The sequence below is a fragment of the Polyodon spathula genome, chromosome 12, assembly GCF_017654505.1.
Source record: "Polyodon spathula isolate WHYD16114869_AA chromosome 12, ASM1765450v1, whole genome shotgun sequence".
NCBI lineage: Eukaryota > Metazoa > Chordata > Actinopteri > Acipenseriformes > Polyodontidae > Polyodon > Polyodon spathula.
In genome coordinates, this window is record NC_054545.1 from 37,106,639 (window position 1) to 37,123,000 (window position 16,362).

The 16,362-nt window shown below is 40.0% G+C and overlaps 1 protein-coding gene across 3 annotated transcripts in view; it reads right to left on the bottom strand.

Annotated features, from left to right (window-relative positions):
- LOC121323832 (5-hydroxytryptamine receptor 4-like) overlaps nucleotides 1-16,362 on the bottom strand; it is a 72,998-nt gene that overhangs the window by 29,404 nt on the left and 27,232 nt on the right. For all 3 annotated transcript variants that reach the window (XM_041265099.1, XM_041265101.1, XM_041265100.1), the window contains exons 3-6: nucleotides 10,828-10,974; nucleotides 10,513-10,713; nucleotides 3,539-3,692; nucleotides 866-1,431 (exon numbers count right to left, since the gene is read on the bottom strand). In XM_041265099.1, coding sequence (XP_041121033.1) covers nucleotides 866-1,431; nucleotides 3,539-3,692; nucleotides 10,513-10,713; nucleotides 10,828-10,974 — 1,068 coding nt within the window. The remainder of the gene's footprint in view (nucleotides 1-865; nucleotides 1,432-3,538; nucleotides 3,693-10,512; nucleotides 10,714-10,827; nucleotides 10,975-16,362) is intronic.

Consider the following 16,362-nt stretch of genomic DNA (forward strand, 5'->3'; position numbering starts at 1 on the left):
GACCTCAGGTCTGATTTAAACACTGGGATCACTGATTGATTTTGACATGGCCATGGACCTCTCCAACATGACAAGGTGTACACAGAGACTGAACAGAAGGGGAAGCCTGTGGTTACATGCTATTTACAAATCAACCTCCTTTAAATCCTCAGAGCTCGCTGGCAATAAACTTGGAAGTTTAACTCACCCACTTGCTATTTTTTTTTATAGTAATTCTCTACTAAGAAAAAAAAAAGAATAACCCCAGCTACAAATAAGAAAATTAGCTTCAGTAAAACTGCATATAACCTCACTGTAGAATATCTTGCTCCGCACTTGTTTAATGCAGTTTACTTGGTTGTACTTCACTATAGTGATACTGGGACTGCTGTTCCTGCTCATAAGAGTTCCAGTGTATGTATAGCTGGAGTCCTGTGATCTCCAGGAACAATGCACTTAAAAGATAGATACATGCTTAGCAATTACTACCCCAATTAGATGCAATAAATCTGAAGCCGTGCAATTAAATAATCAGGAGACAGCTTCATTATATAGAGATAGATACTGTACATCAGTGTGGCGGGCAGATTGCTCACAATGAAGCATAATCAAAGCCTGCATGACCTCTGGGCGCTAAGAAAACAGATTATTTTGTGGGTTTGAATATATGCAGCAAGCAGATATAACATTATTTCAAGTAACCCGGTGCAGATCCATCTAAGTAACTATAATAAAAGAAAGCAGCTGACATCTCTCCATGAAAAGCGCCACTAGACGCTATCATCTACACTGCAAGACCAGATGTAATGGGGGCAAAAGTAGTTGTCTTGGCCTCCGACACCTTATGTCTGCCTTTGGCAAGGTCTAGCACAGTAAGTGGACTCACCTTAGCACGTGTGTAGATCCATTGATTGTAGTGGCAGGGCAGGGCACGCTGGGAACAAGGAGGGACTGCCTGCGAGAGCGCTGGTTCCCACAGCACAGGATGATGAGGAAGGCATGGCGGAAGGACTTGTTCAGAAAGGCATACAGGAAGGGGTTAAGCATGGAGTTGATGTAGCCCAGCCACAGGCAAGTGACCCACAGTTTCTCGGGCACCGCGTAGTCGATGAAAGGGTCGACCACATTGGTGATGAAGAAGGGTGCCCAGCAGAGGCAGAAACAGCCCATGATGATACCCAGAGTCTTGGCTGCCTTGGTCTCTGTGCGCATGCGATGGTTGCGCTGGTGGGTGGCGCTGTCTGAGGAGACGCTGGCGCCCCCCGCGCGCTGCAGCATGTTGATCTGCCGAGCGTGCTCCCGCGCAGTCACGTAGATGCGCTGGTAGGCCAGGACCATCAGCCCCAGAGGGATGTAGAACGCCACCACAGAGCAGGTGAGCGCGTAGGGTTTGTTCACCATGAAAACACACATGGTGGAGTTCGAGTCCCCGCTGAACTTCCTTTCTTCTATCTGCAAGGGATCGAACAACAACAAAACCATTATGACCAGCACTTAGGTTAATTGTTTAATCCAAACAGAAAAGATTCTGCTTTTATGTATAGAATTCATTTAACATCCTTGATCAGTTTACCGCATAACATTCTCTCATCACCTGGGCATTTCTGTGTTTCATGAATTAAGCATTTGTGATCCAGCACCACTGCCTTTGGTTGCTATGTGACCTGGGAAAAAAAAATTCAACTACACAATCTAATTTTGCCTAAGAGTGACAGCAAAGTCATAATTACTAAAACAATACAGCATCCCATTATGAGGAAGCTTAAGGACCGTGAGAATTCAGTTCCCAGTCTGAATGATGTAAACCCACAACCTTTACCAACTTCAGCACTGCAATTTACAGAGCTCCAGCTACTGAGCCATGTATTCACACCCTCTGCTTTTCATGTTAAGCACCAAGGTCAGTCTATTAAAAAATATGCTAACATATTTTGTGAAGGAAACTGTAAGCTTGTGTTTAGATTGCTATCTGATTGCTCTACAGATACCATCACAGGATTAATAGCCAATCCAGCAGGGACATGTTTTCCATTATTTGCTATACGTGACAGATAAATACACACACACACACACACACACACACACACACACACACACACACACACACACACATATATATATATATATATATATATATATATAATATATATATATATATAAATATAATAAAAGCATTTTTTTTATTCTTTTCGTAATTTAAATAAGAAAAGCACTTACCATTAAGATATCTTTTCCAACATGGAGATTCTCATGTCAGCTGCAACTCTATATAAATGATATTTATATATATATATATATATATATATATATATATATATATATATATATATATATTATATATTTCGTAGATCTGTACTCACTTTAATGGTACAACCTTTTCTATAAATTCACGAAAAGATACCTTTTCTTTTTTATTTATATATATATATATATATATAGATAGATAGATAGATAGATAGATAGATAGATAGATAGATAGATAGATAGATAGATATAGATAGATATAGATATAGATAGATAGATAGATAGATAGATAGATAGATAGATAGATAGATAGATAGATAGATAGATAGATAGATAGTCAATTTTATGCCCTAATAAGATTTTATCTTTGTGTTTAACTCAGTGGTGCCCTCATCACTGGTACATACTGCATTACCTAGATGTGCAGAGCAGTATTGAATTCTCAGTGCTTAATTCGCTGTATTTCTTTAATGCATTTGCTGGCTCTCACATACTCGGCGTTCTTGTCTTTTCATTTGATGAGTTTTCTGTTCTGTGTTGTTATAAAATCACTGAACACAGAGCTCAAATATGATTTTCTCTATAATGCTAGGATTAATTATAATTAAGGGCATGATTACAAGCAAGCAAAAATAATCTGAGGTTCATTATATTCAGAAGCCAGAGATCAGCCAGTGTCCGAAGTGTCACTCATTAAAATGTAGAACACAGGTCATTAACAATGTTGAGCGAATAAGTGTCACATTCAGTATGAGCATGTTAGATTGTGCACAGGACTAGATTGCTGTATTGTTTTGACAGCTGTACTGTAATTCATGACATCACAAGCATTAGGGCTCTATAGATAGTTTTCTTTTTTAATTAGGTCTAGACATTTTGATGTAGGAGGTCTATTTTTCTTTTTACTTTCTGCAAAACTTATGTTTTAGTATTATCCATTTGTGTGGGGTAAGGCTGAGAGAATGCATCGATAACAGATCATAGGACTGACGCTCCAGTATGATATTCAGGGAATTAAGCTATCAGTACAAATGTAGTTTACAACAACAACGAACAAGCAAACAACACTTTAAAAGGGTACAGAATAAAGATAAACCTGCACTACAATATTAAATAAGGAGACTATATGACTCCACCTATCTCTCTTCTTCAAGAGAAGAAGGACTGCAGTTCCCAGAATGCAATGCAATGTGAGTTTAAAAGCCTGATCTGTCCTAAACTGTCACGGTGAACACTGAGCCATATGGTCACCGTAACATTAAAATGTAAACTATACAAATAAAAGTATTCAAGTACATTTTTTGATGGCACTCACCAAATGATCTATCCCAATGCTGTTCCAGCCTTGCATTATGGGTAGGAAGGAAATGACGGATGGGATTACCCAGCAACCCCCCAACATTAGAGACACCCTTAGGGGCGTCATTCTGTTGCTGTAGACCAGCGGCTGACAACAAATGGCGTAGTACCTGCAAATGGAAAATAAGACTAGTCATAACTTAAAAGGAGTGCTGCAACCCAAGGTCCTGTTATCACTGGTCCCCCCTTATTTTCTGTTGAAGATAGATTGGTTTTTTAGTTGCATGTTATACTTAATAGTGAATGATTTCACTTGTTGAAAGGTTCGATAGGCCTTTTGCAGAAGACCCAACACAAGATTGAGGTGTTTTTAATTAATTACAGAAATAAAAGCCAATCCAAAACAAAACTAAACAAAAGCTTAACTCCACTTTGGAGTGCTAACTAACCTTTTAAAATAAAAACCCCTAAACTATAATACCAGATGGCTAAGCTGTTTACTGGTTGCAAAACACACAGTTTTTACAAACACAAACAAAAAGGTTAACAAACTGTCTTTTTCTAAACCACACAGGTTTCTTCTCCGTGACAGACCGTTTCTTCACACAGACCGGAGACTGCCCACAACAAACATTTCTGCCCTGTTATATACCTACCTGCTAATTAAAGGCAGGTGTCAAATTAAATAACCCAAATACACCTGTGTCTGTCCGTGCACAGCCACACCCACACACATTTATCTGGCAGGGACAGACATTAACCCTATCCCTGCCAGCCACCAACACATTTTCTTCAGGCAGGGATTTGCCCTGCCACAATATATTGTAACGTTGGGCGGGAAGAAAAGGGAGCCAGACGACTGCAGCAAGATCACATTCATTATGCACGAGGCCAGGACACCACTCCAAAACCCTGCGAAACATGTAACATTTAGAAAGAACAAGACACACTATTGGACAACATCCAATCAAGCCCCTCCCCCCGCCCCCAAACCACACAGCTGCACTCGCTCCCATGCACAGGCACTCAGGACATGCGTTTTTGTTCCTTGCGACTCCAAACAATACAACCACATAACATAAATACCCATATATATATATATATATATATATATATATATATATATATATATATATATATATATATATATATATATATATATATATATATATATACATATACATATATATATATATATATATATATATATATATATATATATATATATATATATATAGATAGATAGATAGATAGATAGATAGATATAGATATATATATATATATATATAGGTATAGATAGCTTTCCAATGCTACTAGAGTGATCTTCAGTTCAGAGTGGAGCTCTCTTCCTAAGGACAGGTCTGCAGGTCTGCAGTGTTAAAGAGTTAAAGTTTGCTATAGGAACAAAACAAGGCGCAAAAGTTCTTCAACATAAGGTAAAACGCTGCTGATGTTAATTAGAGGATGTAGAGCCTTAAAGCTTTGACTGGCAGTCCTTTAGCTACTACATGAAAAGCAGCAGTGCTTTATGTACAGTCAGTGTGCGTCCCCTTCCCACAGCGGGGGCTCAATCGCTTCTGTATTTTTAGACACGCTTTGCTGCTGGCAGAGTGCTTTGTGTCCAATCAAGATTTAAGAGGTCAGAGTGTAATGCAGCGGGGACCACTGATGCTTCATCATAAAGCACTTTGCACTCATGAATATCAACCACAATATAATCCCCTTTTAAAAGCATGCCGTCTGTCCCATTGGGTCGTGGGCACAGTCTGTGTTTACACTGACCTGTCAATGTCACACATACACTCGGGAATAACAGGGTAGAACTTTTTGCCAGCCTGCATGCTAATGTGCTGTTAATAATAGACAGATTCATTTTCTTGATTTCCGATGGAGGTCTTCCATAATATACCCCATTAGCTATAATCTAGATGAATCACACGTCGTTATTCACAAAGCTTTTAACTCGAGAGTAGTTTAATAGCATCATACCCTAGAGAGGTTTTCATGTGAGTAAGAGAAGTAGATGAAACTGAGAAGCAGTGGCAGTAGGGCCTTGAAGAGGAGGAGAGAGGAATGGGTGGTTGTCTAGACAGGATAGAAGGGACAGGCAAAGATACCCTGGTTAAATTCCTATATTGCATTGCATCCCTAGTTGCAGCCCAACAGACCCCTATTGGAACTACAAACAAAACTGTTAAGCATTTTTTGTCTCTTGTAACATTTAGAAAATGAGTACAGACCTGTCCAAAGTACATCTCATTGTGCACTTATGACCCTCACACATGATGTACATGAGTCCATCCGGAGGGGATATCCCTGAATAAATTCACCAGTTTTCTTGTGACAGTTTTCATGTGTTTTGTTGCAATACCTGTGTTTGTGTCCATCCTCGTGCAGTGCAGTTCACTGTGTCTGCATTGTCTTAGTGGCACAGGCATGTGACCTTTCAGTCATAATCGAATCATCTTGTCACTTTCACTTTCTCTGGTCAGCTCTGACCCTCCTGCACTCCAGTCTCTCCGGTCCTTCATGCTTGCCATTTTCGACAAGCATCAAGCTCTCCAAACTTATCTACTCTCATTCTGGAAGACCATTATAGGTGACAAGTCTCCGTGGTAACATGCGGCAGGCAACGAGCTTGAAACTCACAAAATAAACCTTATTGCCTGCTCACATCACTAGTTATAGCTGGTCTCTGCTGGTCACTGCTGTCTTGAGTTTGTTTGTTGTTATTAATACAGACACAACATTCAGAAGGCATTTCAGTTACATTCAGTTGCTGTAACAGTCTTATATCTTGTGGTCCTCTTGCGAGTCTCGCTGTGAAGTTCTGTACACAGCTGCGGATATATGCAAACCTTACAATTAGGTTGTCAGTAATCATGTAACAAAAATGGTAGAATTTGCAGTACTTTAGTTGTAAAACAAACACACAAAGGGTAAAGAAAGCCTGAGCAAGGTGGAATTTCTGTGATGAAAACATGGTAGCTAAATCCGCTCTTGAATCTTCAACTACCAAAGCCACTGTGAAAAAAAATCAGTCAAAGGCAATGACTCTGAGAAATCTGCCTGGGCTACAATATGGCTGTGCTGCAGATATAAAAGAATAATGTTTGAGATCCATGGAACTTGCTTCAAAGGCTTGTTTTAGTCAAAGGGAGAGTAAGAGCAACTAGAAAGAGAGACAAGTGTGTTGAGGCAGGATCCTGGGAGCAGGCCAGCCTGCCGCTGTGATCCCAGTCCCCCACACATCCGGGGGACACATCTGTTCACTGAGCCGGGAGATGATCAGCATGTCCTTCAGTGTGTGTCTGCAGCTGCCTTCCTAACAGCACTAGCCCAGGCTGTCGGACAAATAGGCATGCTTTTGATTACAGAATGTCATATTTTTCCTTCCAGTTCTCAGACATATGTGTCAAAACATTGAAGTGCATTTGATTTACATTAAATGGTAAAAATAAGTAACAAGCTGGAGCTTTTACAGAAAGCTCTCGCTCTGGTTCTCACACAGTAGAATGGATTTCAGCATTCCTTCAATGCTTATTCAGGAATATTCACTCTCACTCATTCACTGTCTAATGCACATAGCAAAATGCCATCATGACTCCAGGATTTTATATGCCATGCTTTTATAACTTCCAATTTCGTGTGTCATTCATTGGTTGGCCTCCCAGTGGTCTCACCCACTCAACACAGCAGTTGAGAAACTGCAGCAGTACTCTACGCACTTAGTTTTTTTCAGCCAGAGCTCAATGTGATAACAGCATTTATAGCCATGTATGCTTTTGATGAAGTATACAGACCATGATGTGGTTTGAGCATTAGTTAACCCTGAACAACAATTTAAGCGCAGAACAGAAACAAGGCCAGTGTTGTAAATTGAACATAGAACATAGAACATAGAACTTAGGCCAGATGGATGGAGACACTTCCTCACAGAGAGGGTGACAAGAGGATGACATGGGTTACCTAGCCATGTTGTTGAGGCAGAATCATTTGGATCCTTCAAGACCCAACTTGACAAAGTTCTGAGATCAATCAGCTACTAGGAACTGGACGAGCTTAGATCAGCTGAAGTTTCTTTTCTTATTTTCTTATGATCTAATCTCAGTGATTAGAGTGCTGAGCTGCAGTGTGGAAGGCAGTGGGTTTGAGTATCTTAGTGGCTACAGTGCTGGGCTGCAGGTTGGAAGGGGTGAAGAGGCTTGGAATAGACTAATCCCAAGATAGCAATCTGACCTGATTTAGTCGCCCATCTCTTATTGCTATTTGACAAATGCGACTATCTGCAGTCTAGCTCTGAAGCACTTTGACATTTCTAGATACAGTCACTGCTTATCAGTCTGCTTTCCACAGGTTGATTTATAATCACAGAATGACATTTAAAATCAGAGAGGTCCCTAAATCAAGAGCTGGAGATCTTAGCTCTGGTGGAATAGATATGGGGCCATCTCAACTTGGACAATATTACCAGGACAGAATACAAGAACACATATAGTGGCGGTTCATAGGAAATCCAATGTGCTCATCCATGATAGCATCTAGATTGCAGAGGCTTCATGTGTGTGTTTAGAATAGAAACTATACTCCCATGTGCTCTAAAGTCTCCTTACTTTTGTAGTTTGAGAAGAATGAAATGGAATGTGGATGGCAATGGGTTTAAATTGATCCATTGTTCAAGTGCTGGAAGGTAGTGAATTCAAGCATATCAAGCACATAATTACAGAAGAAACTTGTAGCATTACAGCCTCTTGAAAAAGCACGAGCAGCTGGCAAACAGTACTACCGGCTCCTGTTACCAGTTCTGGTCATTGCTTGGATTTCCAATGTAGAACATCTTAAACATTTCAAAATTCGCCATGCTTAACGACAGCGGCACATTACACAGTACAACACCCTACCGGTAAACCTTTAATCTTCTGCATTCAGAATCAGAAGACAATCACACCTACAACTTCAAAAGCAGGAGGAACTTGGACACTTCGCTGGCTCGCTATTCGATTCAAGATACCATTGGCTCAAGATGTGAAATTGAGAGGTGCTTGAAGGCTGCAGTGTCAGGGGGTACAGCACCTCCACAGTGACATGAATTCACTCTGCTGTTTAGAGAGCAGCTAGTTAATGTGTGATCTGCCTACTTCCTTTTATAAGACGGTGTCAAGTGTGAATCATGGCTGGTAATCAGAGAGAACGCGCCCCCTCCGTCCTCGATTCCCGCCTCTCTTTCTTGTGAATGATTCGGAGATTACTGTAGAAGGGGTGTGGGTGTTGGATTAATATTAAAACCAGCACAGCTGCTTCCGGAAGTGTCACACTCGCACATGACATGTATGAGAACAGAGAAGGAGGTATAGGGTTCATGAGCAGCCAAAGACTGGCATGCTCTTAACTCCAAAACTGGTACACAGCCACAATCAGTCACCATGATTATTGAGCAGTCCAAAGCTCTGAGCAAATCCAAGGATTACTGCTTCTGTAACTCTCCCTGAAAACAGGCTCTGTGTTTGGCACAGATTTGGAGTTACAGATCAATCACTATCTTAAGACACAGGAATCACTCCTTTTTTGTCTTGAAAGGCTCCAAACAGAACTGACTGAACCGCAGATAAGGGCTGAGAAAGCAAATGAAAAGGAAAACACACACACAAAGACACCCAGAGGCTTTCTGGCAGCTGTCAACATCTTTTCCAGTTTTCAAAGTTGTAACACAAAGGGAGCTGATTGCAGTCTGCTCATAGTGCTGTGGATAATGCAAATTAGTGGTTGTCTAGGCTAAGCTATGAGCCTGGAAAGTATTTAATTTCTTATCAACACTGAAATGGTACTGGGAATTTTCATCCAGATTCGGCAATACAAACAATCAATCAAATTTATTTTGTATAGCGCCTTCATACAAACATATGCCTGCAGTTAAAGCTACTCTTACGGACAAAATAGATATTATAATAGTGGCACATAAAAGTATGGGGGGTTAACATGGTCAAAAGGTCACATTGTCACATGATTTGACTGGAATAAGGAAGGCTGTTCAGTAATGGCATTTAGGATTCTCCAGACAAGCTCAAAGACCTTCGAAAAAAATGAACACTGCAAAAATGTTCTCATAGTGTTTCATAATTAACTGTAAAAAATGATATAATAATAATAATAATAATAATAATAATAATAATAATAATAATAATAATAATAATAATAATACATGTATGAATGAATAAATAAATAAATACCTAAATAAATACAAATGGAAAAATAAATAAAATGGAATAATAAATAGTTTAAAGTTTCTAGACCAGTGTTTGTTTGTTCTGTGTATTTGCTTTATCAAAATGAAAATAACATCAATTCAGTAACATTCATTTGAAAAAGCAATGCAGCACTTTGTAAACCCCATTAACAATATAACAGCTAAATAAATTAGGCCATCCATATTTATACATTTTCTAATGAGAAAAATGGAAATGCGTAAGACTCATTAAAACAAATCCACTTGATAAGTAGTAGTCAGGCATATTTATAATGATGAAACTTCAGCTTCTCTTCTGCGTGAGAACCCTCCACCCCAGTCCACTATGGACCCTCTGAAACCGTACAAGCAGACCCAAACACAGGCTCTTATTCTTTTCAATAAATATGCCCCACTTAGGAATGCACTGCCTCGCATCTTTTAAAGCAATTAATTAAACAGTATTTGCTTCAAGAACAAATTAGTCATCACACCATCAGAAAAGAGACACATACCTGCTCGCTCTTTCTGTTCCTTACATACTGTACAACATTTACAACCACTTTCCCACTCCCCCCCATACCTGACAGACATTACTAATCTAGTACCCACCCCCCCTACCCGCCCTATAATTAACCTTCTTAATTTGTTTTACTGAACCACAGGACACGATGTCACTGTACAATAGCCCTTTGACTGCAAACCATACAGAATCACACACATGGTTGTAATGGCTTTTGGTGTCTAACGCATAATAAACAGCCAACCTGTCCAGGGAGATGCAGCAGAGATGCAGGATGGAGGCGGTGGTCAGCAGCACGTCCAGCGATGTCCTGACCAGGCAGAAGGTCTCTCCGTAGATCCAGTTCTGGTGGACTAGCTCGATGGCGCCGAACGGCATCACCATCACTGACACCAGCAGGTCTGCGAACGCCAGTGACACAATGAAGTAGTTCGTCTTGATCTTCCTGGACACCAAACGAGAGCCACACTTATGCTGAACTCAGCTTTCAACTGATCGGGATTAGTACTGTGCTTTTACTGTGGGATACTTTTATAAGTGTACTGTGTGCACTACTGACCTGAGCTTCCGGTCCCTGCAAACAGCTACCATGACAAGCAGGTTCCCCAGAACAGTCATGAGCATCACTAGGGAGAAGAAGGAGATGAGGGCAATCCTTTCCACCACTCCGTAGCTGGGGACCGCGCGGAGCTCAGCCTCCGTACTGCTGCAGGGACACAGAAAAGGGAGGCGTGACAGTCAGTGCAAGGGCCAGTCTCATACTGAGGGCCTCTGCATCTCTTACCCGGAAGGCTCCCCCTCCACGCACTGCCATATGTCTTCCATGTGTTGTATTAAATAATGGGGATGAGGAGCTGTTTTCAGGTCAGCTCAATGAGGGAATTTCCATTGAAAGCTAAAGAATAGCTAATATAAATAGAATCTAAAGAATAGCTAACATAAATAGAAGCTAATAGAATCTCGGTTGAGACAGCGATGCAGTGTGCAGTGCATGGGCCTGCTGCTGCTCTAATGGGTGTGTTTACATTCCAGGTATCGCGTGCTCTGAATGTGGCATAAAGCAATTACAGACTAGCAACCTTCCAGCCACCACCGAAGCCCTGTAATCACGGCTGCACAATATTCACAAATCCAATCATTTTCTGCAGTTTGAGTTTGTGTTGGGTGCTGGCGGTTGTGATGTACTCCTGCTTCATTCGATCGATGTGTTTATTCCAGACTAAGACACATGCAAACCTTTCTGTTCTTTCCTTGACCCGGGTTAGAGACTCAGGAGAAGTGTAACAGAGAAGAACTAATGACAGAAACAGTGTTGCTGTAGCTAATTCATTGCTCAGTGATTTTGGACAAACTCAAATAACACCCTTGTTTTTATACAATTAAAAGCCCATGCTAGCATTAGCAACAGATTGGCATATAGCTAGTGTGCCCAGTGACCCAATACAGCCCTCGATCTTATTTCACTGCTTCATTCATGGATCTGGAGTGAGTCAGGTGGAAGGTCTATGTCAATATTAGGGTCATGCAGTAATCCCTGAAAGAATACATTGATAATAGGATGGGCAATAGAGGTTATGGGTGATGTGCTATTGTGAAATTTAACTCATTTCCTGCTCATGTTAATAGTGAAATTCAAAATTCCCCCTTGTGTGTCGTCTGAGATTTATTACTGCCATTTAATACAAAGGCTCTGTGTTTTACCTTCAACAAACTGAAGCCATGTTGTACTAGATATAGACGATACTGTAGTGTAGGTATTCCCAAGATGAGTGAGTTTGTAACTTTCCTCCTTCACTCTGACCTCGTCCTCTTCCAGACAATCTCAGAAAGACTCCAGGGGTACGTGTAAAAACCATGGGACGCCCACATTCAGCCCTGTGTAGCATTGTGTTGTGCAAGAAACAATAAACCCCTTCATAACCCCCAGCCTCATACTCATAGCAGAAACAGATTCTCAGTGCTTCCATCAATGCAATCATAATATTATCAGCAGGGAAAACAAGCCCATATGCTCTTGCTAATCACTCAATACTATAATGAATTAATGCCTAGCTGTGTTTCTCTTCACATTACAAACATCTAGTTTTATAAGTCACTATGACAAAAAACAACATTACGATCCAAGTCTATTACATAAAGTGAAATCAAATTTTTATCAATCTTTTTTTTTACCATGTTTTATTCTCCCAGAGAGTAAAATAGTGTGACGAGCAATCGAAGCCTCCAGCTGCCCTGGTTCGATTCAGCCTTTCCTAGTGGAGATTGATTGGCAGTGTATGTAAGCAGGGTGTACTGTCTCTGTCTGAGGACTGTAACTCTTTGGAATGTGTATGTGAACACCGTGCAGGAAGAAGGCTTGCATGCAGCTCCATGTACCCTGCTGTGCACGAGGTCAGACACTGACATGTCATGTCAGGGGGTGGCTTGGACCTCTTGTCTGCTAGCATGGGAACACGGCTTCTACTGACAAACTGTATTAAAGATTCCCAACCCTTACATTGCATCTAGAATGCGCCTGTTTCCATCACAGATTCTAAGGTGCAAATCAGATAAAACATTGTTTTTGTAAAGTATGTCCAGGTTGTTTGTTTCTATATGGGACAACTTAAATTTTTATACATTGATAAAGCTGATCCCAGCTGTCTAATTTTGTATCAGCAATGAAGGTGAGCTACCACAGTCCATCAGTGGTATTAATGAATATACACCATTAACCACTGAAAGGAAACAGAAAACTGACACCTTGCTTTCGGAAACGCAAAACTACCATGATTGTGCTCCTCATGATTCTGAGTCGATTTGATAGACGTTTGCTGCTCTCTGAATTCCATTGCCAAACATACTGTGAATTGATTATTTCACCTTATCGTGTAAAATCTATTCATTCCCCTTGAGGCATCGAGTTTGCTAAAGGACTTGGCTGACCCCTGTGTTTCCAATGGCTTCCAAGCCCTGGAGACCCTAAAAAGGTCAATTAACTCCCTCACCAAAGGTTGAGCAATCGAACGCTTTAAATAATGTGTCAGATGGGCATGAAAGGTGACTGGAGACAGAATCGGGAGGGCAATCAACCACAAGTGAGGAAGCACGCTGCAGTCCAGCATCACAAAGGCAGGGCAGTGCTGAGAACGTCAAGAGAGAGCCAAAACGCCAGCGATCTTCATCCATGATATATTTGGAGAAAACGGGAGAGTGCAGGTTTCTGATTAACTACGATGTAGCTTAGGTCTAACCGCACAGGGTTTTAGAATGTATTTTAAAACCTTCTCTTAAAGTACAAGCTAGATTAAGAACCAACATGGCACAAACCAGTCTTCTCTCTTCACTCAATAGGTCCTACTTCAGCAGCTCAACGCCAGCTAACAGGACCCAGCAGCAGGCAATCAATACAGACAAACCAGCAACACTTTGGATTGCTTACTGAACGGAAACCCATATATAATTAGAACAGACAACCCAAAGAGGGAGTAAGTAAGCAAAACACTGTAAACCCACAAATAGACCATGAAAAAACACTGTGCCACCTTCCTACCATGTCATCATGCCTTTTCCAATAAAAATAGTTGATTACACATACAAAACATGGGGCACTCTGCACTATCCAGAGGGCTGTCCTCAAACAAGCACTGAAGACTAAAAGCTGCTTTGACGTCTGCTTGCAGGCACTCTCACTCTCATCTGAGCACATCTATTTAAGTTCAAGGTAGCTAAATGAACTGTGAGAGATCCTTGGCTCACAGCCCATATATATATATATATATATATATATATATATATATATATATATATATATATATATATATATATATATATATATATATATATATATATATATATAATATATATACACATACATACATACATACATACACACATATATATATATATATATATATATATATATATATATATATATATATATATATATATATATATATATATTCCTTAGTATTTTAAAATGGATCCATTTGCTTCTCCAAAGGAATCATAATGTGTACCTTTTTTGTGCTTTTTTTGTGTTTTTCAACATTTCTGTAAGAGTGACGAGATTTTGGTAAGCACACGTTATAAACATCCAATAATGTGTCTATAAACGAGTAACAAAGGGTGTTATAAACAACAGGACACAACGCCAACCATCATAACAGAAATGAAGTGTAAATTAGGCATTTAAAAGAAGCCTGGTTATTACTTTATGGCAAAGCATTACTTTTGACACTAAAATGTTATTGCATTAAACTTCAATTCCTTGGTATTACATCATTAAAACTGCCAATTACACATTGATGGGAGTTTTATAAATGCAGTAGATCCTTTAGGGTCCCAGCTGTTTTTGCCTGTTTTTTTTTTACTATTGTTAAATTTGTGGCTATAACTCTTTGACTGTAAAGGTTATGGTGCATGTCAGGCATGAAATGAATGTGCACACACTGGCTTACATAAAAAGAAAAATTAAAAAAGTTAAACAATCTGAGACTCATCCTGATTAATACAGATAACAAAAACCACAGAAAAAGAGAGACATTAATTATTGTTTATAACATTTATTTTAGCATGGCCAGCTCAACATCAACATGTAGGGAACATGGACTTTTAACAAATTGGATAATAAATAAAGGAATTATGGCCATATATACAAAAGGGGCCAAAAGCAACCAATTAAAACTGAACAACTGAAAAATGTGGTCTGATGTATGTGGTGAAAAACTGAGCTATTCACGGTGGAGACCATGGCAACCTAACCCTAACAACTGACTTGTGACGTGCGTCTGATCCACAAACACTGTCAACAAGAAAAACAAATATATACTTATCAGTATATATCAGTGGTTTTATTACCTCCAGAAACTAAGGCTTTAGGTCTCAGATCTTTCTTTTATCGAGACTCCACATTACAGAATAGCAAAAGTCCATTTTACAAGGAAACTTGCAGACAAGTGCCTGTAGAAGGAGCATGGACTCCCATGAAAGATATTCAGCTCAGTTCAGTTGTGATATGAGCGTATTGTGTTAATAGGCGTACCAAAAACCAACCTCATAACAAAGTCCCATTTTTCTGCTGAGTCCAATATAAAAAGAGCAGACGCATAGGAACAGACTACTGTTTGTAAGCTGCTCACGTATCTAGCATTAGTGAAAGGTTGACCAAAAGCATCTCAGAGGAGAGAGCAGGTGTCTGAGAGCCTGGGGTTATTGCAGAGGTTGTTAAAATGTAAATAAGAACATTGGCAGACAGACTAGAGGGCCTTCTGAGGGTTAAACAATCCCTCAGAGGAACCAAGCTAACAGACTCACTCTTTAACTTAGCGATAAAAGCTCATAAACACTCATTGAAATATCAATCATTCCCATGACAAATGCACAAGCCAGAAAGTTTGTCTACTTGACCATCGTAACACTTTCATTTAATAAACAATGCTACCTCCCTGTGATGTAGGCTATTCAGGTTCTATTTCCCTATTATTCTCCAGCACGAAGACCTTTACATTTAACACTTTACTATTGAACAGAAGTACTCAAAATGAGTAGAGAAAATTTTTTTTCACAGAATTCATCTAGTGTCTTTGATCTGCCGAACAGGGTACTGTGGAGGAACAAAGCAGTGAAGTAGCAGTGGCTGCGGTCGAACCCTCATTGCAGGGCTTGTTCAGCACGATGTGTTCTCTTGTTACAGTGCTTTCAAGTCTGTATGGAGAGCTCTGAAACAGCATTAATGCTGTGCCTCGTATTCGTCTGCCAGGCGTTCTGTGTGTACATGTTCCAAAGCAAGGCACAAACTAAAACCTTATGTCAGTACCTTCATACTGTACATATTTTCTTAGATCTTTTTTTTGTTTAAAAACCATGCCCTCTCTCCCGTTTAAAAATGGCAAACTCACTGGTGCAAACCACATACCAAGCTGCTTGCCCGGTCTCTGGCTAGTGGAGGACCAGAAGGGGCACTATGGTAATCAGCAACTCGACATGGCAGTGATTTGAAGCACTCTCCGGATCACATGACACTCCACTCCCTGTGTTTTTTTTTTAAAGTTGTGCAATACCCTGTAGCTTTCATAAACCGCACATTATTTAACTGTGTTGAGCTTTCCCACAC